A 26,676-nucleotide genomic window follows, 5' to 3' on the forward strand; every position below is an offset into this window, starting at 1 on the left:
TTGACTGCATCCAAAAGCAGCCTGTTGACTTTTGCTGCAAATCTTGCTGGTGCCCACTGTTGTTTTGCTTCAGCTAATGAATACTGAAGTGTGCAGTGTGGGTGACTTTTTCAGCTTGCCTGGCTGTTGTTGTTTATTCGTTTAGTCGCTTCCGACTCTTTGTGACTTCATGGACCAGCCCACGCCAGAGCTTCCTGTCGGCTTGCCTGGCTAACAATGGGTTAAATGAGAGGCCTTGCCATTATCTCTTTTGAGCTTCTTTATTCTGTGGTCTACCACACCACCACACACAAAAGGATACATTAAAAAGCAGGGATAAGGGAACTATTTTTACAAGCATGGAGAGCACATTATCAGAAGAAAAGCAACTTTTCTTCCCTACTGCTCTAAAGCAAATAAGTAAAAAGTAATGGTATGGTCATTCAAGCTTTCATATGTGGTTTTCATTTTTTGCTTTGGCCCAATTTGTAAGATGTTAGTCTGATTTAGAAAATGCTTTGATGAAGTAGCTAGCAGATAAGAAATGGTTCCTTGCTATTGCAATTTTGAAGTCAGGCTTTGATTTTTGAATTAATATTTTTGCCTTTTCAGCAAAACAATGAATACATACATCTTCAGCTATTATTTAATTCAGTTCTGTGGACATTCTTGGATATTTACCAATATGATCATCAGATTCCTTTCATTTGGGGAAGGTAGGTCCATGCCATGCCTTTTTCTTTTTGCTAAAGCTTGTTGAGAAATAAGTGTTAACTAAAGTGACACTGCTGTAGAAACTGGGGTTTCAGAAGTCTAAAACTCTTTTCACACATATATAACATGTATGAGGTAAATTCCCCTCTCAGAAAAAAAATTGTGAGAGAACCACTGTATTTAGATTTTTATTCATTGAGAAGCTATTATAAAATTAAAAAATGGTGACAGTAGAAATAGAATATCAGTCCAAATCAGTTTATCGTTATTCTCAAAATAACAAACAGGAAACCACGGTTTATTTGTTTTTAAATATCCAATTATCCCTCTGATGATGGTCTCTTCATGCATTTCTTTGAATTCATGAGGAAAAAATGGGTATCAAAATGACAGGCACGACCAACAATCAAAGTTCTGCCCCTTTTAAAAGTGTGTTGTACGCATTGCACACATATAAAAAGGGATGAGGTGAAGTGCCCTGTCACACCTGCCATTTTGACATTATTGATACCCCTCACCTTGCAGATATCCCTGGAGAAGAAGATGCAGGCACTGTGGGCCCAATCATTTATTTACTGCAATGTATGCTTCAGACCCTCATTTTAGACTTCCTGGTCTTGAACAGAGGACCAAAGGTGAATCATACACATTAACCTAAACATAGATGCAGTTCTGTTCACAGTTGGAACCAACCTATTTTTTGCCTTGATGCATTCAGATGGTTGTGTGAAACAGAGTTGATTTCATCCATATCCCTGGAAAGTGGGAAGATCTCAAAGAACAAAGAACCAGTACCAAAGGCTAGGGCAAGGGTGATCTGCAGTGTCAAACCCTGTAAATTTTCTTTCTTTTTTTATCGTATGGCATAGTGGTTTGGTGTTCATGCTGCTTTTTCTTGCTGGGAAATCCTTGTGAGGTCCAGCAGCCAGATGTGTACACTATTTAGCCGTGACAAGTCATGTTGCCCGGGGTGCACCACAAGGAGGCTAGTCTACATTGCACTGAGTTGGGCTGAGAGAAAGTGACTGGCCCAAGGTCACCCAGCATTTACTGTAAGTTTATCATTTACCCTGTAAATGATAAACAAAGATGTGATTCCATTAGGAATAAAACTAAACTATGAATAAAACTGGTATAATTGGCAGGTAGGTTTGACAAATGGCTAGATCCATGGGTTTAGCCATTTCTCAAAACTCATTCCAGGTTTTGCTCCCCATGTTGATTGATTGATTGAATGTGACTGCCCTATAGGTTGCTTGTAACCTCCTTGGCAGTCATAATCTACAGTATGAAAAACTGCAGACTAGAGAAATAGCTCGCTGTATGTGTGAACCAACAACATGGTTAAGACAGTACAATTATTCAACTTGTATGTAAGTGATAGGGGGACATATGCCCAATTAAATGCAAAATTCCAGAGGTTAGCCAGAAGAGACAAGGAATTATTTTTAAACAAGCAATGCGCAGAAGTGGAAGAAGAGAATACAATATGAAGGACAAGAGACCTCTTCCAGAAAATTAGAAACATCGGAGGTAAATTCCAGGCAAAAATCAGTATGATCAAAAACAAAGATGGCAAGGACCTAACAGAAAAACAAGAGATCAACAAAAGGTGGCAAGAATATATGGAAGACCTGTATAGAGATGATAATAATATCAGGGACAGCTTTGACGGTGTGGTCAGTAAGTTAAAGCCAGACAGCCTGAAGAGTGAGGTTGATTGGACCTTAAGCAGTATTGCTAATAACAAGGCAGCAGGAGACGATGGCATCCCAGCTGAACTGTTTAAAATCTTGCAAGATGATGCTGTCAAGGTAATGCATGCTATATGCCAGCAACTTTGGAAAACACAAGAATGGCCATCAGATTGGAAAAAATCAACTTATATCCCCATACCAAAAAAGGGGAACATTAAAGAATGTTCGAACTATCGAACAGTGGCACTTATTTCACATGCCAGTAAGGTAATGCTCAAGATCTTGCAAGGTAGACATCAGCAATTCATGCAGCGAGAATTGCCAGATGTACAAGCTGAGTTTAGAAAAGGCAGAGGAACCAGGGACCAAATTGACAATATCCGCTGGATAATGGAAAAAACCAGGGAGTTTCAGAAAAACATCTATTTCTGTTTGATTGACTATTCTAAAGCCTTTGACTGTGGGGACAGTAACAAATTGTGGCAAGTTCTTAGTGGTATGGGGACACCAAGTCATCTTGTCTGCCTCCTGAGGAATCTGTATAACGACCAAGTAGCAACAGTAAGAACAGACCATGGAAGAATGGTCTGGTTTAAAATTGGGAAAGGAATATGGCAGGGTTGTATACTCTCACTCTACCTATTCAACTTGTACGCAGAACATGTCATGTGACGTGTTGGGCTTGATGAATCCAAGGCTGGGGTTAAAATCACTGGAAGAAACATTAACCATCTCAGATATGCAGATGATACCACTTTGATGGCTGAAAGCAAGGAGGAACTGAGGAGCCTTATGATGAAGGTGAAAGAAGAAAGTGCAAAAGCTGGGTTGCAGTTAAACCTCAAAAAAACCAAGATTATGGCAACCAGCTTGACTGATAACTGGCAAATAGAGGGAGAAAACATAGAGAATATAAAGTGACAGACTTTATATTTCTAGGCGCAAAGATTACTGCAGACGCTGACTGCAGCCAGGAAATCAGAAGACGTTTAATTCTTGGGAGGAGAGCAATGACAAATCTTGATAAAATAGTTAAGAGCAGAGACATCACTCTGACAACAAAGGTCCGCATAGTTAAAGCAATGGCATTCCCAGTAGTAACATATGGCTGCGAGAGCTGGACCATAAGGAAGGCTGAGAGAAGGAAGATCGATGCTTTGGAACCGTGGTGTTGGAGGAAAATTCTGAGAGTGCCTTGGACTGCAAGAAGATCAAACCAGTCCATACTCCAGGAAATAAAGCCAGACTGCTCACTTGAGGGAATGATATTCAAGGCAAAACTGAAGTACTTTGGCCACATAATGAGAAGGCAGGACACCCTGGAGAAGATGCTGATGCTAGGGAAAGTGGAAGGCAAAAGGAAGAGGGGCTGACCAAGGGCAAGGTGGATGGATGATATTCTAGAGGTGACAGACTCAACCCTGGAGGAGCTGGGGGTGGCGACGACCGACAGGAAGCTCTGGAGTGGGCTGACCCATGAAGTCATGAAGAGTCGGAAGCGACTGAACGAATCAACAAATGTTACAGTGTAAGTAGAGAACTTGTGTGTCTGTGTGCAGTACTTTTGGCAATTTCTGTTAGCCAAACCTGGGCCCTTTTCTAGGCCATTCTGAATGGAAATCAGATTTTTTTTTTAAAAAATTGCCCCCATATTTCTGCAATATATGTTCTTTGACCACTGCCAGTCTTAATTATGCAGGGATGGGTGGAAGGAAGTTCTTGTCTTACATTTTTTAAAGTGGGTTTGTACTTTTCATTAAGTCTTCAGTCTCACAGTGCCCCCAAGTCCCCTAGGATCTTACCCTTTTCTGTAGATGATGTTTTAGTAACAGTATTATTCAGCAGTACACTAGGCACTTCCAAGCAGGCTTGACATCTGCCGACTACCTTAGGCACAACTCTCATTGCAGTTAATACAATTGACTTCTAGCAAGATTAATCTAGGATTTTTTTCTTTAAAACTCAGTTTTCTGCATGTATGGGCTTATGCAAATCTGAAGCAATTAGTATAGCTATTCCAGTAAAACTCAAACAATTAATCATCTAAGGATTTTTTTTAACCTTTTAATTCCTAACACATTGCATATGCCCAAACCATTTAGCTTAATCAACTGATCAAAGCTGATTAAGGTTATTGGGAAAAGGGAGAGGTTGCAAATAATTATAACTCAGTATTCGCTTCCTATAAAGTGAAAATGACATCAACCCAATCCAGCTAAAGTAAATCATGACCAAGTTACATTAAATGCACATTAATCAAATGGATTAGAGCTCCAGTGAACAACAATTGCTGGGAGACCTGGGTCTGAAAACCCTATAGCATTTAATTGCACCGGAAAAGCTTCTAGCCTATTTCTAGAACATGTGGAACTTATTACTCTGAGGAATGTATAACGTTTTGTATCTGAAAATGCAGAGGAAATTATCAGTCTATAATCAAGTATGGATATAGCAATAAATCAAGTCCAGCACAAGAACGGCATTGAATAATGCCCTATTATTTTAATCAACCCTACATGAATACATCCTACATAAAACTGAACTAGATTAGCACCACAAATTTAACTACATTCTTGGATAAAACTGCTGGCAGGGTAACACAATGATCTGTTATCCAAAGAAAGAAAGAGAGAAAAAGAGAAAATGATGCAAAAGCCAAATAGAACTTTCAATCTTTTTTTGGGGGGGGGGGAATTCAAGCTAAAATTCCCTGGAAATTCAATGCATAAATTTGGTTGTGAATTAATTTTCTACACTATTACCAAATTAAAACTGCCATGTATTCCATGGGCCCATGTTCCACAGACATGATTGCCACATTTCATCTGTTTTCCTTTGAAACTGTTATGAAAAAGTTTGCACAGTATTATTTGTGCCAAAACACGCATAGAGGCAAAACATGCAAATCTTCAGGATTTATTATTTATGTACGTACAGGAAATCTTTGAAAAACTTTAGTGTAGCTTTGGAAAATGGACAAGTATTAACTTCCTGACCCCTTGATGGTCAGTGGGATCAGGGAAGACTGTGACAAAGGGAATGTCCTAAAACTCTAAGTCAGTATTTTCCTTTTTTCCTTTTGTGTCTGTAGATTCTGTTGCAGATACTTTCCACTCTATTGGACTTGTGATGCGTATTTGCCAGTTAGGATCTTTACTAGAGCTCCTGCATATTTGGCTTGGCATTGAGAAGGATCAGTTTCTCCCAAGGTTCTTACAGGTATGGGCAAATTATCATCATATTTCATCCTATGAAAGCCAGTTTGGTCTAGGTGGTTAAGGTGCTGGGCTAGAAACCAGGAGACTGTGAGTTCTAGTCTCGCCTGAGGCATGAAAGCTGGCTGGGTAACCTTGGGCCAGTCACTCTCTCTCTGCCCAGCCTACCTCACAGGGTTGTTGTTGTGGGGAAAATAGGAGGAGGAAGGAGGCCTTGAGTTTTTTATAAAAAATAATGAAGGTGGGATAGAAAATAAATAAAATAAATATTCAAGAAGATTAGGGCTTTGACACTTGGAATTCAGTCAGCTTTGGTTATTCTTATTGTTCACTGAAATCCCTCAGCAAACACATCTGGTGAAATTGAACAACCCCAACTTGGAAATTCAGTAGAGAAAGTTCATACTTGACTGTTCATTCACCATGTGAAGGTACCTCTATTTGTGTGCAGGTCCAAGGTTATACCTGAAAGTTGTCTCTGGTGTTTATCGCACGTGCAGCTTCTGTTGCTCCTAACTGAAGGAATTAGGATGTGTTAGCTTTTCCCCCCCATTAATATGTGGGAAAAGTAATTTGAACTGATGTCAATCACTTTGTAAAAATAGTGAAGTTATCTAGGAATCCAGATATCTATACTGTGCATTTACCCTCTAAGGCATGTAAGTGCCAGCTGCATATGGATTTCAGGTTACACATCTTCTCACATAGCTTAGTTCCTGTCCTTGGATCAGGAAGAGGGAATCTCTGCCCCCTCCAGATATTGCTGGACTATGGTTCCAATCATACCTAACTACTGAATGGGCTAAGATTAGCAAGGAATCATCCAGTCAGCTTTTGGGTGTTTCAGACCTTATTCTTGCCAGCTTTGCTTCCAGCATTATAATCATACCATCATACTAGAGCCCAGTCATTCAGGCTTTTGGGGTAATATTCAGTTAATATTTTGAATCGTCTAATAAAACAAGACATGATGTGTGCAACTTTGCTGCAAAAAGCCACTGGTTATTGTGTATGCCTTCAAATTATCCTGAAAGTGCTGGCTAAACAACACAGTGCTTCATTACGGTGATCAGATCCAACCAGGAAGGAACACATAACAGGGTATCCATTCCAATACCAATTATCTGAGCAAAAATGAAGGAAGAATAGTGCCTCCATCACCATGAAATTAGCGCTCTCTTCCTCTTATGCCTTTTTTCTGTCAAGCAACAGGCTGCCTGGAGGGTACAGGCCCTAATTGAGCTAGATGCCCATAGCGGCATACAATTAAGTTAAGGGTTGTGTACGGCCCTAAAGGCCACAGGTTACCCACCTCTGCCCTGAATCAAGTTAAAACAGCACTCAGAAGATAGTTGTTTTGCAAAACAATCTATTCCGAGTCTCAAAAGACCCGTGCAAAAGGGAACGGGTCAGTTTGAAAGAGCAGAAATTGGAAAGATCTTTTTAGAAAAATGGGTTTACTGGTGACTTAGAAAAAAAAAGGGGGGAGAAAAGCAAATTAACTAGAATGAAGATAGGTTTTACATTCCTTCAAAAGAATTAGAATGTGAAAAACTGAATTTGTAGAAAGATGGTATAACCAATATTCCACCCAAACGCACAAGATTTTAAAAGTAGTTTTAATTACTTAACCGCCCAGAGTCCCCTTTTCGGGAGAGATGGGCAGTGATAGAAATTTGAAAAATAAATAACTTTTTAAAGTTACTTTTTACTTTTAATTACCTTTTAAAAGTAATTTTAGAATTTGCTGATTTCCTTTAGCATGATTATATCCCTCAGAATTGTCTGCTTACCTTTCAGCCTAGGTTCTTGATTATGACTGGATGTAGAGAATGGCCATAATAAACGCAATGCTTAGTTAGAAACATAGGATCAGATGGTGCTTACTCCCAAGTAACAAAAACTGAATTTACTGAGATTGACAATACAATCTTATGTATATCTACTTAGACTACATTAGAAAGGTGCACTGTGGGATGACCTATTCAGTACATGGATAGAGAATTGTAAATTTATACTCATTTACTTGGGAATCATAGCTGTTGAACTCAGTGAGATTTGCTTTTGACATTTTTAGGACTGCATTGTTAAGTATTTTCTCTCCATATATTCCCTGCCCTTTTTTTCCCACTAGAACGTATAGTAACACAGAGCTTAGACAGTAGAAAAGCCATGAGAATGACTTGGTTTTAGGACTGAATTCTGGACACCGTTTTAATTTTCCCATTGAAAAACATGGATAATGAAAGTGCTCAGTGGATCAGCTTTGTGGGGTGTGTGTGTGTGTGTGTATGCGCACACACATGTGTGTGAATCAGTCTTGACTCCTGGTGACTACCTGGACAAGTCCCTGCAGTTTTCTTGGCAAGATTTTGGAAGTGGATTGCCCTTGCCTCCTTCCTAGGGCTGAGAGAGAGTGACTGGCCCAAGATCACCCAGATGGCTTTGTGCCTAAGGTAGGACTAGAACTCACAGTCTCCCAGTTTCTAGCTTGATGCCTTAACCACTACACCAAATTGGCTCTCTTTTGTGAATTTAGATAAGGTAAAATAAGTTTTGACATTTTAGTTTTAACTTAGAGTTATATAGGGCAAATCTACTTTTAGTGTGTTTTGGAAGAAAGCTTAATATTGATAGAAATATGATCAGAAGACAATAGGAAGGCTTTAGCAAATTTTATAAAAGCTGCAGCTAGCCATTGTCAATACATCCTGTACAAACTGAACTTACATCATTTTTCCTCACTAAAACTGTACAAACAGTTCTCTAACACAAGGATAGGCAAGGTGATGCCCACCAGGTAGTTTGAATTTCAATACCGATTAGCCCCAGGCTATTATGACAAATAGCAATGCATTATTGGACTTGGAATTCAAAATATTTGCAGACCAGAGGTTGGCTATTCCTGGCATAATGTTTGGGCTCAGTCTATCAACTCTTTTGTAAGTGTGTCAGAGTCATTTTCTAGTAATCCTTATGGTGACAATATTTAGGCAATATAAAAAATGATACCAAACTGTCACAATATTAAATAGGCAACAGGTGTACTTGCCTACACTCATATCTGGTTCAGATCTCTCCTCTGATACTTCCTAACTGGTCTTAGATGAGCTAAACTGAACTACTTTGACCATACCAAAAAGAAGAAAACCATGTTTATACAAATTGTTACAATCAATTTTTAAACAACAAATTAAAATGAGATCATATGGTATCATATTGTCCAATCTTGCCTCATATTGACTTTGCTTGTGGGAAGCAGGAAGGGAAGGTTGCAAATCGCGATCACTTGACTGTGGGACACTGCAACTGTTGTAAGTGCAAGCTGGTCGCCAAGTGCTTGAATCACAATCATGTGGCCACAGGGGGCTTCGACGGCCAGAACTTTAATGTCCGGTGGTAAGTACCACTCGTTCAGTACCACTGCATCTTTGAACAGTTCCTGAATGAGTGGTCAGTAAGTGAGGACTACCTATATATCCCACATTTTGTTCAGGAACTCAAGACAGAATATATCATATCCCTACTTCCAGTTTTTCCCCCACATTTGTGGTGTTGATTTGACTGTTACATACTGACCAATCTAAAGTCTCTCTGTGAGTTTCCATGATTGAAGGTAGACTGGAACCTGAATTCTTAGTTTCTGTCATCGCCCCTTTAAAAATGCAGTCTGTGGATTAATCAGATTAGAAGGTTTGACTGGACGTGTTACATTTTTCATCTGGTGGGGCTGATGGGAAGGACAGAAGGGAAAATCTTTCTTGTTAGAACAGAATGTGGAAACTTCATAGTTTCCTAAGCAAGTTGGGATTTGGAACACACTATATATTTGGTTTACTGTTATATTAATTATGGGCTATTAATTGATTTAGTATCTGCTGTTGCACTGACTAATTTACAAAATAATACCTCAGAAACCTTAAAAAGCTTAGAAATTTAGAGATATGTATGAAGGTAGAGTGAATTCAAGAACAATGGTACAAATGAAAAAGAAGACATCTGTGTGTACAGTTTATAAAACAGTGGCATGGGTTTTCAGTTACTGATATCTGATTATAGAAGACAGGATATGGACATTTGGATTTCAAACTTCAGTCTGACTTTAAAAAAAAATGAAAACCAACAAAAGTGAATATGAAAATGTGCAATTTCAAAAACTTATCTACAGGCAGTCCTCATTTAGCAACCACCGTTGGGATCGAGCTCTCTCATTAAGCAAAGCAGTCGGTAAGTGGGAAATCACGTGACCATGATTTCCTTTTCCCTACTCCCCCACCCTTTGGAATGCTCGCCCCAGAGTGGTGCTGGGATAGCTGGCTCAAAATTGACAAGACTAATCAGTTTCATACCTCAGCTTTTGTTTGCCTGCTAACCACTCCCTCACCCTTTGGAATGCTCACCCTGGTGCTGGGATAATTAGCAAGAAGGGAATTAATGTTCTTATTTACATTCATTGGAGAGGAAGGAATTACAAGAGACTAAGCAGGCACACAATGGGGAACACACTTCGAAAGAAATGTGGTGTTGCCAGCAGCAGGGCTGGGAGCCGTGAGCATGCTATGCTAGTGTGTTCCCCACTGAGTGCCTGCTTAGTCTCTTGTAATCTCTTCCTCTCCAATTTCTCCACTCTGCAAAGGGGAAAAAAAAGAAAAACAACAGACCATGCACAGGACCGCGCATACTGACTATAATGGCGATCGCAAGTGAGGGACACTGCAAAGGTCGTAAATGCCGGCATTGGTTGTAAAATTATTTTTCAGCACCATCATAACTTCAAATGGTCACTGAATGAGGTAGTTGGTAAGCGAGGACTACCTGTATATTGTTTCAGTCAAAAGAACCCATCTAACCTAGGAAATTCTGCTTCTGGCAAAAGCTGAGTGAATCAACAAAATGTCAAACGATAAAATGCTCCATTAATTTCTCTTTGAATATCTATCTGACATGTGATTACAGTAATGTGGTGTACTGAAATACCTGAACTCCAGAAGAATTGAAATGGCTGAACTATTGAGGAGACTTGCTGGGTTGTATGTATGTATGTAATTTTGTAAAAAAAAAATCTCATCTCAAAGATACTCTGGGATTTTTTTTGCCGTATTTCATTATACTGGAAATAATATTTTCATACGTTCCTCCATCAAGTAAGATACTGCAAGTATTTTCTTTTAAAAAAAAAATAAGAGTAGAAAAATTGAGGGAATACACTTTCAGTCTGCAGTGTTCTTAACACTAAATTTGGTGATGGAAAGAAATAAGGCAATTAATTGGTTTGAATGTCATGATAAATCTCCTGGATTGCCATGAAATGAATGAAGTAGATGAACCTCTGGTTATTGTGCTCATTCCATTTCTTTTATTCAGCACAGCTGAGAAATGATTACAGATAGTCCTCGTATAGTGATCACAAATGGGACCGGCAATTTGGTTGTTAAGCAAAGTGGTTGCTAAGTGAAACATCACAATTTTACATTCTTACTTCAGCTTGCCTTTGCTTTACCAGACCTGTGATGGTCACAAATGTGAGGAGTGGCCACAAAGTTACTTTTTCATCACCATCTTAATTGCAAACGGTTGCTAAACCAGGCAGCCACTAAATGAGAACTACCTGTACATTTGCATTTTGTTTCACTAAAGATTAATGCATTGTCCCAGTTCTAATCTGTAGCTAAACTTAATTCTGGCTTGCATAAAATAAGTCACCCTCAAACTGTATTTATGTATTCAGGGTATTGCAAACCTGCTACCCATTTTTTTTTTAATGGCAACTGCATCGTTTGGAAATCTAGTCAGCAGGCAAATCGTATCAATAATATTTATTAATGGAGTCTACTTTGCAAACTACAGTATTGTGTTTCCCAGGTAAGATACCAGAAGCATTAATTGACATTAAAATACAAATTTAGTGGAAAAAGTGTATTTTATTACCATAGTTTTTAGTGCATCTTATGCTGCACTGCTACAGCTGTGTTTACATGATATTCTGATTAGACAAACATCTTTTAACTTAGTGTGGTGTGTGAATCCAGCCTCTGTGCTTATCAATATGTCAAACCCAGAAAATTAGGGTGAGTAGGTAGCTTAACCGGAGGACTTACTTCATACAAATACAGCCTGCCTTCCATGATTCAGCCTTTACCATAATTGAAAATAGTATCTCCTGTCGCCACTTTTATCACATTGACAGTCCAAAGAGAAGGAACCGAGAAATAAACAAACTATTTTATTTTTTCCAGATCACAGAAAGAATTGTCATCTTATTTGTTGCAATAGCAAGCCAAGAAGAAGTTCAAGGGAAATACATTGTGTGTGTCTTATTTTTCCTTTGGAGTTGCATTGATGTCATCAGGTGAGAATTTAATGCCACTCCTTTGGAAACACAGCCAAGAAGTTTCCTATATCTACCTTTTCTGTATGGAATTCACTGTTACTATCTGGACGGCTTCCTTTGCAATATAGCACGGAAGATAAGGATATGCGTTCTCTTACCCATATACATTTAACCTTTCTAGCTATAGATGACATATTGTCCTCTTTCATACAGCATTATAAATAGAAGGCAATACTCAGAATATTAGAATCCAAGATTTTGATAATATTAGAATATCCAGAACATCAGAATACTGCAAACACATATTATTGAAATTAGTTGCTTTAGGCTCTGTTAATTCCCTTCACTGAGGCAACCACTGGATGGTTCAGTGAGCAAAAATGTAAGCAAACTAGTTTCTCAAGGTTCCTGCAATTTATTGGAGTCAATAAAAAGCAGAAGGACAGTATTGATTAATTCCGATTTCTGTGAAACCTAGCAAATGTTAAAGAGTTGAGTAATCAAATCATCCTTCCCCAAACTGGGGACAAATCTCCTTCAGCAGGATTCAGCTACAACACCGTGCATTTCCAGCAGCACAGCCATCTGAGTTGGAACAATAGCAGTCATAGTATAACACAACTGCAGGGAACCTGGGTAGTGAAGGCTGCCTGGGATTCATCTCCCCATAGGCATCCAGTGCAAATCATGATATCATATGCATTATTTATGTGATGACATGACACAACTCCCCCCCCTCCTCTATTTTTCCTTCTAGATACACACACTGCATGTTATTAGAGACAGGGATACACTTTCAAGGACTAACTTGGCTCCACCATTCGCTATGGATTCCTTTCTATCCTCTCTCCGTTTTGGCACAAGGTAAGCGGAGGAAGAGGCTGTAATTTCTGAAATTGCAATTCTGTACAGGTAGTCCTCACTTAACAACCCTAATTGGAACCAGCATTTCTTGGGAGAAATATCATGATTACAATACTTAGTGATGGCAGTTCCAGTAGCAGTCGTTATGCAAGGACCCCACGCTTCTCCTGCCCTGCTTCCCTCACCTCCACTTCAACTCCCCCCACCTATCTCCCCCCATCTCTGCCCTTTTGGTCATCCTGTACTCCACTGCCACCTACCCCTACTCCCTACCTCACGAAGGACCAGCAACTGCCTTGGCCGGGCACGCCTCAACAGTGGAAGATGGTGAAGGCCAGCTGGGGGTGGCAGGGGTAGGTAGCAGCGGAGTAAAGGGTGGCCAAAAGGGCAGAGATGGGGGGAGATAGGCGGGGGGAGTTGACGATACAGTAAAATACTATTTATTCGGTCAATGACCAGCAACGTTTAAAAGGAGAAAAACAAAGTAAAACAAAGAAATACAATAATATGCTACCAACTAATAAAGTAGATCACTTAAATAATATAGCATTCACTCCTCTATTACTATATTAATACATTACCCACCTGCATTTACAACCACAGCAGGGAGTTGATGTACACACTGTGGTTGTAGATGTGGGTGGGTTGCCAAGCTCCCGAATTTTGATCATGTGACCACGGGGGTGCTGCAATGGCTGTAACTTCAAGGACCAGCCATAACTACCCTTCGTTCAGCACTATTATAATTTCAGTCACTGAACAAACGGTTCTTAAGTGAGGGCTACCTGTATTTAACCAGGAGAAAGTTTCATTGAAACATTTTTCTAAGCGGAACATGGGACTGTAGAATGTGTTTAGTATTTACAATAGGATAAATATGATGGCTGTCCATAAGGAAATATTTCCAGTGAGGACTCACATGTCTTGCATGCCAATGGGAAACTTTCCATTTTCAAATACTACATATCACCAATTGTTCCAAAAATTGGTAACTCTTTTTCCTGTGGTGCTTCCTCTTGGAAAAATGCAAAATTCTACTTCTCTGAAACAACATGGGATGAGGCTATATATCACAGGAGTAATCCTTCAAATCAGCTTCAGTTCTTTAGGTAGAAGAAAGGAGGACTTGTGGCCCTCCAGGTGTGCTGAACCACAACTCCCAGCACCTGTAACTATGGGCTCTGCTGGGTAAGGCTGATGAAAACTGGGATCCATCATAAACTGGAGATTAGCTACACCTGCTCTAGAATGCAAACCTCTAATTGCCAATCTCTAGTCGTAGTTGAAGCATGAGCCTAACCTACATCCAGATGAATTGAATGTATTATGCAGAATTGAGGGGCTAAAACATTTTTGCATGTTTAGAATTTTTCACTTGGCTGATTTTTCTTCTTTTTCCCCCTCAGCATTCGCCATATATGAATCATTGCCTCACTTTGAAACCTCAGGCACTTACTCCATCCGAATACTCTTTCCATTTGATCTAACTATTTACTTTCCCTATATACTGAAAATGTACATGGCAATATTATTTGGTGGTAAGTTTTTTATTTCTTAGTAAATACACCAGAGGAGATGGATTGGCAGTTCTGGGGATTACACTCCAATCCCTCAAGGGGTATTGGTACAGGAAGTTCTGTGTTCACATAGCCCTCCTCTCTCTCATTATACCACAGTATAGACATTCAGCACAGACCTACAGTATAGACATTCAGCACAGCTACATCAGATCCCTAGCTAACTATACACCAACTATGGAGCAGCTATAAACAGATGGGTACAATATAGTATGAACTCAAAGCCCTCATCAGCCACAGTGTGTTTCCCACAGATACTGGATCCCAAATGGAAATAATCATGCCTATTTGTTGATTTAAATGACAGTGTATTGCTTAATTGTCAGAAGTGGGCCACTCTGCCATTTTGTGTGTCCAGCTATTTGGATATATGTATATATGTACACGCTGCGGGTTAAACCGCTGAGCTGTCGATCGGAAGGTCGGCGGTTCGAAACCGCGCGGCGGGGTGAGCTCCCGTTGTTAATCCCAGCTCCTGCTCACCTAGCAGTTCGAAAACATGCAAATGTGAGTAGATCAATAGGTACCGCTTCGGCGGGAAGGTAACGGCGTTCCGAGTCGTCCGGCCACATGACCCGGAAGTGTCTATGACAACGCCGGCTCCAAGGCTTAGAAACGGAGATGAGCACCGCCCCCTAGAGTCGGATTCGACTGGACTTTACGTCAAGGGAAACCTTTACCTTTACCTACACTTACTGTAGAGAGCCAGTTTGGTGTAGTAGTTAAGGCACCAGGCTAGAAACCAGGAGACCATGAGTGCTAGTCCCACCTTGGGCACAAAGCTGGCTGGATGACCTTGGGCCAGTCACTTTCTCTCAGTCCTAGGAAGGAGGCAATGGCAAACCACTTCTGAAAATCCTTGCCAAGAAAACTGCAGGGATTTGTCCAGGTGGTCTCCAAGAATCGGACACAATTGAATGGATTAAAAAAAACCCACTTACTGCATACTCCACATATACAGCGCAGGAGAACACAAATTTATATTGCCCAAGCATATCTGAGTGGTCAGAGGGAATGAGGAAAGCGGTGTCCTGCTCCTTGATGATTCTCATCCTAAAAGCATTTCAAAGCAATTTTGAGCCTCATTTCCTCTTCCATTTTGGCACTCCTGGTACAGATTTTAGTTTTTCTGCAGATATTAAGCAATAGGAAACAAGGAATCCCTGTGGCCTGAGTCACAAAAGTGTGCTAAATTAGTTTTAAAATATCATAATGTAAACTGCTGTTGGATAAATAAATAAATTCATTTTCAATTAAATAAACCAGCTGGGTGACTTTGGGCCAGTCACTCTCTCTCAGCCCAACTCACCTGACAGGGAGGTTGTTCTGAGGAAAATAGGAGGAGGAAGGAGTATTTCGTATGTTTGCCACCTTGAGTTGTACATGAGAAGAAAGGCAGGTTAAAAATCTCTCTATATATGTATATAGAATCGAATCGAATCTGGGAGAAATTGAATGATTTTATAAGAGTAATGCCATTGTATACTTTCTCCGTTTCTTTTTTCTTTCTTGTATTTAAAGCATGCTGTGGTTTGGGTTTAGGTACGTACTTCATTGTTCAATATCTTTATGTGGAACGGAAGACTCATCTAGGAAGTTTCAACATCAAAGAGAAGAGAAGCTAACTCATATTTTCGGTGGAAAATGACAAATTTTACTTCCTGTGAAACAGCCTTTGTGACAATTACCAATATACCAAGAGCTAGTCATTTGGAGATTTCAAGCTTAAAGCAGCACACTGCACTTTCTTGAATCGCTGTACGCAGGCTTTGTATACAGGGGCATACAAGGCAGAATCACAATAATTCCTTGATCGCTTAAACACACTTTCAGTAGCTTTCCCATTATATTCAGTGGAATGTAAAAGCCAGGATATTATGTACATGCACATGTGTATATCCACACTGGAGAATTCTTTTAAAGTTGTCTAGGATGTGTTTACTTTTTCTAACACTGCCAGAAAAGAAAACAAAGTGCTACAATTACCTTCCGGTTCCAACCTATGTTTTTGTCAGCTGGTGCCTTTGAAGAAATATTTCATGAAAACCAGGCAGAAAAGTAGAACAGAACAGTTTGATTGTAATAGTTAACTTCTTAAAAGGTAGGATATACGTTTTGGGCGTTTTGTGTGTACCTGAAATTTTGATTAAGTGTCTGGTGGTATGTTACAAGTCATAAAACCTATCCACTTGGGTACAGATGCAGGAGTGGGCTTTCTGTAACTCATGAACCTCACCCATCCCCAAGCCTGTGTTTCGCTATTCTGGAGCTTCTTGGAATCATGCCATTGAAATTTGATGGGAAAAGGCTGGTTATCAGCCACATATTTTAAATACCTTTTAAAAACTGTTTAAGATTTTTAAAATAGGCACCCTAAGCCTTTCAAAGCCTTAAAACTCTTTATTTCATGTATCCTCATTCTTTTCGCCAGTCAGCCACATCCCTGCAATGCTGAGGTTGAAAAAAATATTTTTTAAATGGCGCTCACCCCTGTGTTAAAGTATGCTTCTGTAGCTCTTTTTCTGGGGAACTTTCTATTGATCTGATGCTTAAGTATAGATTAAGGCACTGGGGTCCTCTTCCATGTCTTCTCTAACATCATAAATGATTTTTTTTTAATCTAGGGCCTGATATTTTGGAGCAAGTTTAAATGCTTAGGACAAGAAAACCTATCATTGCATTGGCTCTACAAAGGCCTAGTTCTCATTGAAATGACACAGCTGGGTCTGAACTGAAGCCCTGCATACTTGTAGGGTCACTAATTTGCGCGCACCTTCCTATAAAACGTTTCTTCCGCATAGAAAGCCAGTGCCAAATGGGGCCCTTTCCATGTTGAAGGAACCCTTGGGGAAATACTCCCTTGTCAGCCTACTTTGCTTGGTCCCGATAGTGGTAGCAGGAATATCAATAAACAGCAGGTGGCTGCTTTGCATCATAGCCCATTGTCTAACAACAAATAAAACATATTCAAAAGTCAATTTTTCAAGGCAATATTTTTAATCTTGCCACAGTGAAGTTGTCAAACCCATTACTGTCCACCCTTCCATGAAATCTTGCCTTGTTTAAACTTTCTTACCCAATTCCTACTTCCTAATAGGAAACTATTAGATTTAAATCCCTTCCTTCCTCCTTTGCTTTTTGTCAATAGAACAAATGGTACATGCTCATACAGGCAGAGTCTTTAAGTACTTTTACCCAGGAAAGATAACAGCCTATCTGGAGCAGAAGCTCCTTAACATTCCACAGCGTAAAAGCTTTTTGGCTAGACATGTATCGCCAGCAGATACATTATCTGCTTCTTCGGGATCCCTACCAGCCATAAGCTTTTGTCCATACTGCTTTCTTCTTGAACTCTGGGAGAGATCTCAGGGCCAACAAAGAAGCTGTTAAAAGAACATACACAATATCAGCAATGGAAGCAGAAACAAACCTCCTACTGTTGCATGCCTGAAATAATTTGGAAGTCAATTAACATCGGAGGAGAAGCTCTCCTGGATCAAATCAAAGGCCCATCTAGACCAGCCTTCTTTTTCTCAGAGCAGCAAATCAAATGCTTACAGGAAATCCACAAGCAGGAACTGAATGGAAAAACACTTTAGGTTTGTGTTCTCCAAACCTAAAGGCAACAACTAGAAACCAATGAGAGGCTTATCCTCCAGGAAAAGTATTTATATGAAATACATTTTAAAGTCCCTGAAGTAGCCCTTTTTAGCTGTTGCTGATCAAATTGTCCCATCTCTAGCCCATATGGCCAAGGGTCTGAGACCCAAAGCTGAAAGAGTCTGTCCTTGACGGTCCTGCAACTTCTTAAATCATGATAGGAAACCTTTTGGGGAAAGGGGCAAATCAGAAATTTTGGGAACAAATGGTGGACACATGCATCAAGTGCCATAAATTGTGGAAGACTTGACTATTCACAAAATGACTGTCATTAGAGGAATGGGAGATCACAAAACACCCATGGTTTGGGAGGCAAACTAACACCAGGTTGATATCCACTATTCCAGGATTAGAGGCAGCAAGCTACAAGTAGGTTTTTTTAAAAAGATGCGACAAAGATGCGTAGTCATTATGGAGATGTTTAGTGTCTCTAGGCAGCATCTACTTATCCCTGTCTCATATAAATTTATCTTTTTAATATTGTACATTCAATATAATGAAGTACTACTTTGATTACAGATTCCTGCAACAATCCTATGACTAGATTCCCACATACTACAGCATAATGTGGTTTGTTGGTGTTTATGTGTTGTGTGAATCTAGTCATCTGAGATTTATTCAGTGAATCATGGTTAAACAAACCAGGGCATAATGTGATGTGTGAAATAAGTCTGAATAACAATAACTTTTATAAACATGTTTTGTTTTGAAATTGATATAAACCACCTTTAAAAACATTTTTGTTGTTGTTGTCTACCCAAGTTGGAAGTCTGTTAGTAACTCAGTCTCTACAATACCTTTCAAAAGATCTCTGGAAGACTGGGTCAGTGTTTCATTAGCATTCTCCATTAGGCTAAACAGCCAGTCAATAAACTGTGAATAAATTTAAAGCTCAAATGTTAGAATTATTTCTTAATCTAAATAACATAATCAAGCCTTCCTCAACTTTGTCCAGACATGTCAGAATACAATTATTGCCAACTTAGCAGTCACTGATTACCTTGATAGATGCAGATGGGAATTGTAGTCCAAAGCATTATGAGGGCAAAAATTGGAGAAAGCTGCTTTAATTAAAGCTGGCAAGTTAATTCAGAAATGGTCATAATTGCTTAAATATATATCTGGACTTCAAATATGAAGTCCAAACAGTTTCATATGACATCCATTTTAATGACAATTCAACATACCCCTGATGAGAACAAGCAAAAATACAATGGAAAGAAGGGGGGTATTTAATCATTCCTTTGAAAAGCGAAAAACAAACAAAACACAACCCTGCTTCTTAGAAATGATAAAACAGGGTGAACATTAAACAGTAAACATATAATTTATCACATTTTACCCCTTTGCCACACTAAGCCACAATGCTCAACTTTGATAAGCGTACTAAGTCTTGCCTTAACACTGATTCAAGTTCTCAGTTCTACTGGCAAACTGACTTATCATGCATGCTGATCTATGTTCACATTAGAGGGCATATAGAGATAACAGCTGCATGTTACCTTGCAAGTAAGGAAAAACAGCATTGCTGCTAGTTTTTCAGGACTTTTGAAAAATTAATCATTATTTGTAAACTTACTGCAAGGCCATAGCTTCAAATCCCAGTTTGTAATTAATGTTTAACAGTGAGTATGTTCATACCCTATATGAAGCACAGCTTGGCATTAATCATAGGTAAGAGACCTACCCATGGATGTTTTCTATTTTTATTTTTTAACTTGCCCTCTCTCCAAACAGATGCATTGTGACCTGGCTGGAGTTTGAGCCATTATTCATGGGACAGTGGGAAACTTTTCAGGAGGAACTGTGAACTAAGTCTGCATATGTGATAAATCTGTTAGGGCTGGGCAGCACTTCAGAACCAAAGGCAAACAGGTACTTCAGAGCATGCTTGCTTGCACAGCACCTCTGTGCAACTCCTGAGAGCAACAGTGCCTTTTCCCAGGATTGCATGGCTACCCTCCAGTGCAACCCCAGTAGCTATGAAGGGCGCTCGTGCAATACTGGGAAATATGAATTTCACTTAAAGATCTGCAGATACATGCTACATGGAGCTCTCTTTGCTCCAAAGCACTTTTATGCCCAGTCCTAATTTCAGTCATGCCAAGCCCTTCTCATATTGAGGGCTTTTCACTGGAAAGATTTTGGGAGAATGCTGCAGTTTTCCACATGCTGCTTACAGCTTATGCTAAGCTGGATAGGAATCACTACAGTTTGAAGCTGCCAAGGTTCCAGACATCTGCACCTCAGTCTGAACAAGTTCATAGCTAGGAAGTTGTTACAGTGTCCTGAAAAGTGTATCGGGAAAGACGAAAGGGTGACGGGAATTCTTTCTTTCAGCATCAGTTCCCTCTATAAAACAGATACAACTACAAACATAAACTGAAGTCAGGTCTTAATATTATAATGCAGAGACATGGTGGTCTTATTTATGGTCAGGAAGAGAATGTACCTACAGCTTTTAGAACTAGACAATGATTTGTCAAAATGTTTATGGATTTATTTAATGATTGCATTGATATACTGCTGTAATCTACAGATGCCTATTTCTACTGTACGTGAGCCCAGCTGCTGGTGGATCAGACCCCGCAACGGATTCTTTCACTTTAGGAGATCAGACTGGTGAATGAGCTAGTGCAAGACATCGTAGTGGCAGCCCTGGTTTTCATGATTTCTGTCCAGAACATGGACGACTGTTTTCCTCTGTAGATTTTTTAGAAAAAAATATTTTTTTCTAAATTCTCCCAAGTTCATTTTTGACACCTTTAAAACATTTTAATTGTCCCCGTTCAGCTGTATCTGGTGGAACTTTCCACTGGCTGGTGTTACTCTTAGTAATTATATTGTATGCAAATACCACTATAAGTGACTTGGATGGCCAGCTGCATAAAAATTCCACCTAGACAGTCTTCTGAATGTCAATACTGAATTCAATCAATTAAAAATAGTTCAAGTGCAGCATGACTTCAGTGAAGATATGCAACTTAGAGCACATACCTTTGGTGTTTGTTCTTTCCAAGGCTCTTTGGCCAAGAGAATTTGCAAACTACCTGGAAGGAGGGTGAGTATCTCCTTGACTGCCAAAGTATCCACTGGACGCTTGCCTAAGCCATGTGCAAAGACTCCATCTGTTGCTTCGCTCGGCCAGGCAGACCAATCTGCAGTAAGGCCAAGTAGCATCGGCATAGCATGATCAGCCCAGGCAACCACACAAGCGGCGAAAATCCACAACAGGAAGCTGACAGCCTAAACAGGAAACAGATGCACATTTTGCTAACAGGGTCGGTGAAGTCCAGAAAGGTCTAGAAAGCCACAATTTATAGAGTTCAAACATTTAACAAGAAGAATGTTACCAGAATATTTTAATCATCTTAAAGGTAGTACAATTTTTTAAAGATGAGATATTGTATGAAATTTGTCAGGCTGGAGGAAAAGAAACTTAGGAACTTCTTCATTTCTAGAAAGACCAATTTGAGCTTGTAGAAATAACTAAGTACAAGATTTTATAGCATATAATTGCTATGCTGGAAATAATCCTGTTCATCTAATATAAAAGTTTCTTCACAAAGTACTATTAGCACACACATTAACGATGCAATAACTATAGTGCAGGGAATTCCAGAGTTGAAATCTGGAGGATCATATTTTATTACTCTTATCAAAGGAATGCGCCAGTTTGTAGGTTTGGTGGTAAGACAAAGATGGTAGCTACTTGGGCTGTGGTGTGGTTACGGTGTTGGACTGGCACTGGGGAAACCCAGGTTCTATCCCATCCTCAGCCACAGAAGCCCACTAAGTGACTTTGGGTCAGTCACTTTCCCTCAGCCCCACCTACTTCACAAGATGGTTATGCAGAGCAAAATTGGAGGAGGGAATGTTCTGTACACTGCCTTGAATCCTGAAGGAAAGGTGAGGTATAGACCTAACAGATATATAAGAAATAAAAATAGGGCTATATGTATTCAGACTTGAAGGCCAGAAGGTGCTGCAGAAGATACAAGGCATGCACGTAACATTTGTTTGCATCTCCTTAAAGCTTTTCCCAGGATCATGCTGCAGCTGCAGACAGCACCCATACAATCCTGGAAAAGATGCAGCTGCTTTAATGAGTTGCAGACAAGTACTGAGCAAGTGCTCCTATACGCCCTTTTTGTCTTTGATTCCAAAGTGCTGCACAGCCCTATAAAGTATTCAGTACACAAGGCCTCTATTTATATCTGAAAGAGCCACCAGAGTATGACAGCTATGTGACATCTTAGTGTGTCACATAGCTGTCATACTATGTCACTAAGTATGTCACTAAGATAAGATAATGAACTGTAAATTGGATTTTTCTGCATTCTGGTCCAAGAGTAGTTCCTGAAGTACAGTACAGATGCTTTCCAAATCAACCTATCTATTATGCAGTCAGTGGCCTTGGCCAAGTAAATGTCACTAATCCACCTAGGAAAAAAAACATAGTGTGGTGGAGTAAAAATCCTGATTCAAAGGACCATAGTGTGAATGTCTAGATAAGGTACATGAAACGCTTTGACTTTTCTAAGTCACAAATAATGTCAACATTTACTAACATGGCACTGAATTGCAGGAGGGTTTCTTAGTAATACTGTAGGTTTAAGCTTTAGGCTAATTGCTGTATGAAATAACTACCACTTCCACTATAGCTTTCATTTGTGATTCTGGCAGTAAATGCATGGGACCAATCACACAAAAACCTAGCCAGAAGCAAGTCCCTCTATCTTCATGGGGCTTATTCACAGTAAAGTATGTACAGGACTGTAACTTAATAAAGTAATTCTATGCTAGTCTGGGGAAAAGGAAGAATCTGTACTGGAGTCACAGGGCAGAATTTAACCTGGTTCATAAAAAATGCTAAGCTATCGTGTGTGTGTTTTTGGCTTAAAGTGATCTAAATAAAACTCAGTGCTTTATGAGTACCAGGCTACTGTTCAAGAAACTATGGTTCAAATATTGGTGTCTCATTAATTAAGAACACATCATATGCCAGATTTTCCAGAATTCTACTTCCCCTGCTGACATTAATGGAAAAGAAAATAAATACGCAAAGTCAAAGTCTGGCTGGCAGTTTTCTAGCCTATAAGAGAAGCGGTGGGGTGGGGAGTAGGACGTCTTTGGATACATTTTCCTTGATTTCCACTCCCTACGCCTTTGTTTGTAGAGATTATATTTAGTTACACCTTGCATTGGGGATTATAATGATAATGATAATATTAATGATGTAAACAATTCAATTCAGCTAAATAATTTGCGGAGCAAATTATACAGATGGCTCTATGAATCCTCAAAGTATTTTGAATTTTAATTGCAGCTACTTCTAGATGTATATCCAAAATATTTTCTTCTGAGATTCCATCACTCTTCAGGCATTCCAGATAGTCAATTTCCAAATTTTAAACATGAGTCCCAAAATATTATTTTGATATACAGTATTTTGTCAGCAAGCTGACATTTACATTATGGAAGTAATAAAATGGTCTTCTCCCAAAGCAAACATTACCCGGTATTCCTCAGAAAGAGTTTAAATAACAAAATTAAACCTGTTCCCCTTCTCTGAAAACAAAATACAATTTTTCAGCAATGTACCTCTTGGGGAGAAACATTTTGCATAGCTGTTGTATTTAAGGAACCTTTTCTAATATATCCCATCAGTTCCAAGAGCCACTCCATTCTTTTTAAAACTCCTGTAAAAGCAAAAGCACAGAGGTCAAAATCACACACCCATTTTCAGATGCTATAATTTATTTATTTATTATTATTCAAATTTCTATCACCGCCCATCTCCCCCCAAAAAGGGGGACTCTGGGTGGTTTACAGTAAAATTGACCATTTATAACCATCAGCGCATAAATTACAAAATGAATAACTGACATAATAATAATAAATATAAAATCCAAGTGGCGAAGATTACATTCGGGAGGACTCTGCAACACCAGCCACCGCCAGGAAGAGCTATTGCCCTTCCCATCCCAGGCCAGGTGGCAGAACCAGGTCTTCAAATCCTTCCAGAAGGCTGGGAGCGAAGGGGCCAGCCTCACCTCTGCAGGCAGAATGTTCCAGGGGGCGGGTGCCACTGCAGAGAAGGCCTGCCTCCTGGACCCCGCCAAGTGGAATTCCCTTACCGGCGGGGTCCGTAGCATGCCCTCTCTGCATGACCTGGTGGGACGGGTTGATGTTACGGGGATGAGATGGTCCCTCAGGTAGCCTGGCCCCATGCCATGTAGGGCTTTAAAGGTCATAACCAACACCTTGAATTGGACCCAGAAGCAAACTGGCACCCAGTGCAGCTCACGCAGCAGTGGTGTCACATGTGCCGATCTTGGGGCACCCATAACTGCCCGCATGGCCACATTCTGGACCAGCTGAAGCTTCTGGATACTCTTCAAGGGTAGCCCCATGTACAGCACATTGCAGTAGTCTATGTGGGAGATGACCAGAGCATGAGTGACTGTTCAGAGGGCCTCTCGATCCAGGAAAGGGCATAACTGGTACACAACATGAAGTTGCACAAAGGCCCACCTGGCCACAACTGCCACCTGCTCTTTGAACTATCCATAATCATAACATTATGGACATCTTTCCCACATTTCCAACTGTAATACAGCATCAGCCCTCCCAGAAACACTAGGAAGGAAACAAAATTACATGAGCTAATTCTATTTTATTGTAAGGCTACATTAACAGAATGTTGCAAGTCTGAAAGTACAAATCTCCCGCCCTCCCTATTTACCACCTGAGTAATTAGGGTGGGCCCTTCCTAAGTTTCTTTCTATGGCTGTTACTCTGTTGTGGGCTCCTTTCTCTTTTATCTGATCATTCCCTAGGCAGCATCTCTTCCCCCCATCTTCCAAGGTTACCCTCACATTCCATCACATACAGGTAACAATTCCTTAGCTACATGCCCTCCAGATATACTGACGGTGATGTGCATACTGGGATTTGGAGCACTTGTGTTTATATAGCCAGAATATTAATTTTATTTAAGTATTTTCTAATTGTCAGTAGATGGCAGCATCTCGTTAGTTCTTGGATGAGAAACAACCAGGAAATCCCAGAATGGTAGGAGAGACATGGCAATCAGAAAGCATACCAGATGATGGCAATGGAAACAACTTCTATGTAGTTGCCAAGAAACTGACATGGACATGTAGAAACCAGGACTGGAGCCTGACTCAGTGGAAACTGCTGTATTTTATAATTACTATTTTGCAACTATAGACAAGAGCCAGTTTGGTGTAGTGGTTAAGGTACCAGGCTAGAAACTGGGAGGCCACGCGTTCTAGTCCTACCTTAGGCACAAAGCATCTGGATGACTTTGGGCCAATCACTTTCTCTCAGCCCTAGGCGGCAGGCAATGGCAAACCACTTCCTAAAAACCTTGCCAAGAAAACTGCAGGGACTTGTTCAGGCAGTCCCCTGGAGCCAACACTGACTTGAAGGCACACACACATACAGCTACAGAAACTGTTTTACATATAAGGCACTAAATTCCGTATCTCCTTTCCATCTGAACCAGTGAAGTCTGCAGGTTTTTGAGAATTGCTTGGAAGCAATAAAGATCTAAGGCTCAACAAACTGAAGATGAGTTAAGAGAAAATGGGCTTAGAGTGGATAGGTGGTTCTTAAATTTAGAAATTAGGAAGATGATTTCTTTTGACTGAAGTAGCAGTCTGAAGGAACACCTGTGTCCCTTGGGGGCTCTCCTTGATTCCAGAGTCTGTCTGTCTGTCGCTCTCTCTTTTAACGAATAGCCTCTGTGGCCACACAAAAAAATCTAGACTCAATTTCAGATGGTGCAGGAGCCATGACCCCATGAAGACAAGGATTATTTAGCCTCACTGATCCATGCTATAATGATCTCTCAGATTACTGCAGTGTATGTCACATTGGGCTATTCTTGAAGTTGGTCTGGCAGCTGCAATTGATCAGAACTTATTTAATTGATTGTTAAGTGAATTGGTCTTCGTAACACTAGTGCTAAAAATGCTGCACTGCCTACTTGTGAATTTCTATCCTCAGTTTAAGGTGTTGACATCCACCTATTAACCTCTGATAGCTTTGGATTCAAAAACTTAAAATCTCAACTCCCCTAATATTACTCAATCTGTATACTTCAATTTTACAGAACTGAAGATGCGCCCATTCATACAGGCGTTTGTAGGATAACAACTCTTCCAAACCAGATTGCCTTACAGATGGCTTACTTCATGTTACTTCAATTTTTTCATCGGCTTTTAAGACTCAGATGGTTTTATTTAAGATTGTTCTTACTATTCTTTTATAAAATGCTCTGTGGTGTGTGTGTGGGGGGGGGAGAATAGTATGTTAATGGTAATAATAGTAATAATAATACTTAGTTGTGGTTAACATATATGCTACTTTTTCTAGCTATCATTTCAGTAACTAACAAATACTCAGTGTACCACTGTAAAATCTCTCAGAAACACCTGAGATTTTTTCCCCAAGCATTTGCAATGCTGGGACACCCTGAAGAAGCATTTGCAGGCTTTCCAGCTGGTTACTCCTTTCCTTCTGCAAGATGAAGCAGCAACAATAATAGATGTGAAGGGCTTTCCAATCTTTTAAGAATGGAATAGAAATGCTGTTATGAGTTTGGACAG

General features: G+C 39.9%; 2 protein-coding genes across 3 annotated transcripts in view; one reads left to right on the plus strand and one right to left on the minus strand.

Moving 5' to 3' along the window:
- Nucleotides 1-594: 594 nt before the first annotated feature.
- On the plus strand, nt 595-18,774 carry HACD4 (3-hydroxyacyl-CoA dehydratase 4). The gene is made up of 6 exons (XM_063295017.1): nt 595-695; nt 5,482-5,609; nt 11,842-11,954; nt 12,694-12,800; nt 14,207-14,338; nt 15,920-18,774. Exons 1-6 carry the CDS (start codon nt 599-601, stop codon nt 16,000-16,002), a joined length of 660 nt encoding a protein of 219 aa, XP_063151087.1. The 5' UTR covers nt 595-598; the 3' UTR covers nt 16,003-18,774.
- FOCAD (focadhesin) overlaps nt 17,352-26,676 on the minus strand; it is a 153,567-nt gene continuing 144,242 nt past the window's right edge. For both annotated transcript variants that reach the window (XM_063295015.1, XM_063295016.1), the window contains 4 exons: nt 23,642-23,739; nt 21,035-21,283; nt 18,835-18,910; nt 17,352-17,760 (listed from right to left, as the gene is read on the minus strand). In XM_063295015.1, the coding sequence (XP_063151085.1) occupies nt 17,687-17,760; nt 18,835-18,910; nt 21,035-21,283; nt 23,642-23,739 (497 nt within the window). In that variant the 3' untranslated portion in view covers nt 17,352-17,686. The remainder of the gene's footprint in view (nt 17,761-18,834; nt 18,911-21,034; nt 21,284-23,641; nt 23,740-26,676) is intronic.

This window comes from Candoia aspera, chromosome 2 (genome assembly GCF_035149785.1).
Source record: "Candoia aspera isolate rCanAsp1 chromosome 2, rCanAsp1.hap2, whole genome shotgun sequence".
NCBI classification, from domain to species: Eukaryota; Metazoa; Chordata; class Lepidosauria; order Squamata; family Boidae; genus Candoia; species Candoia aspera.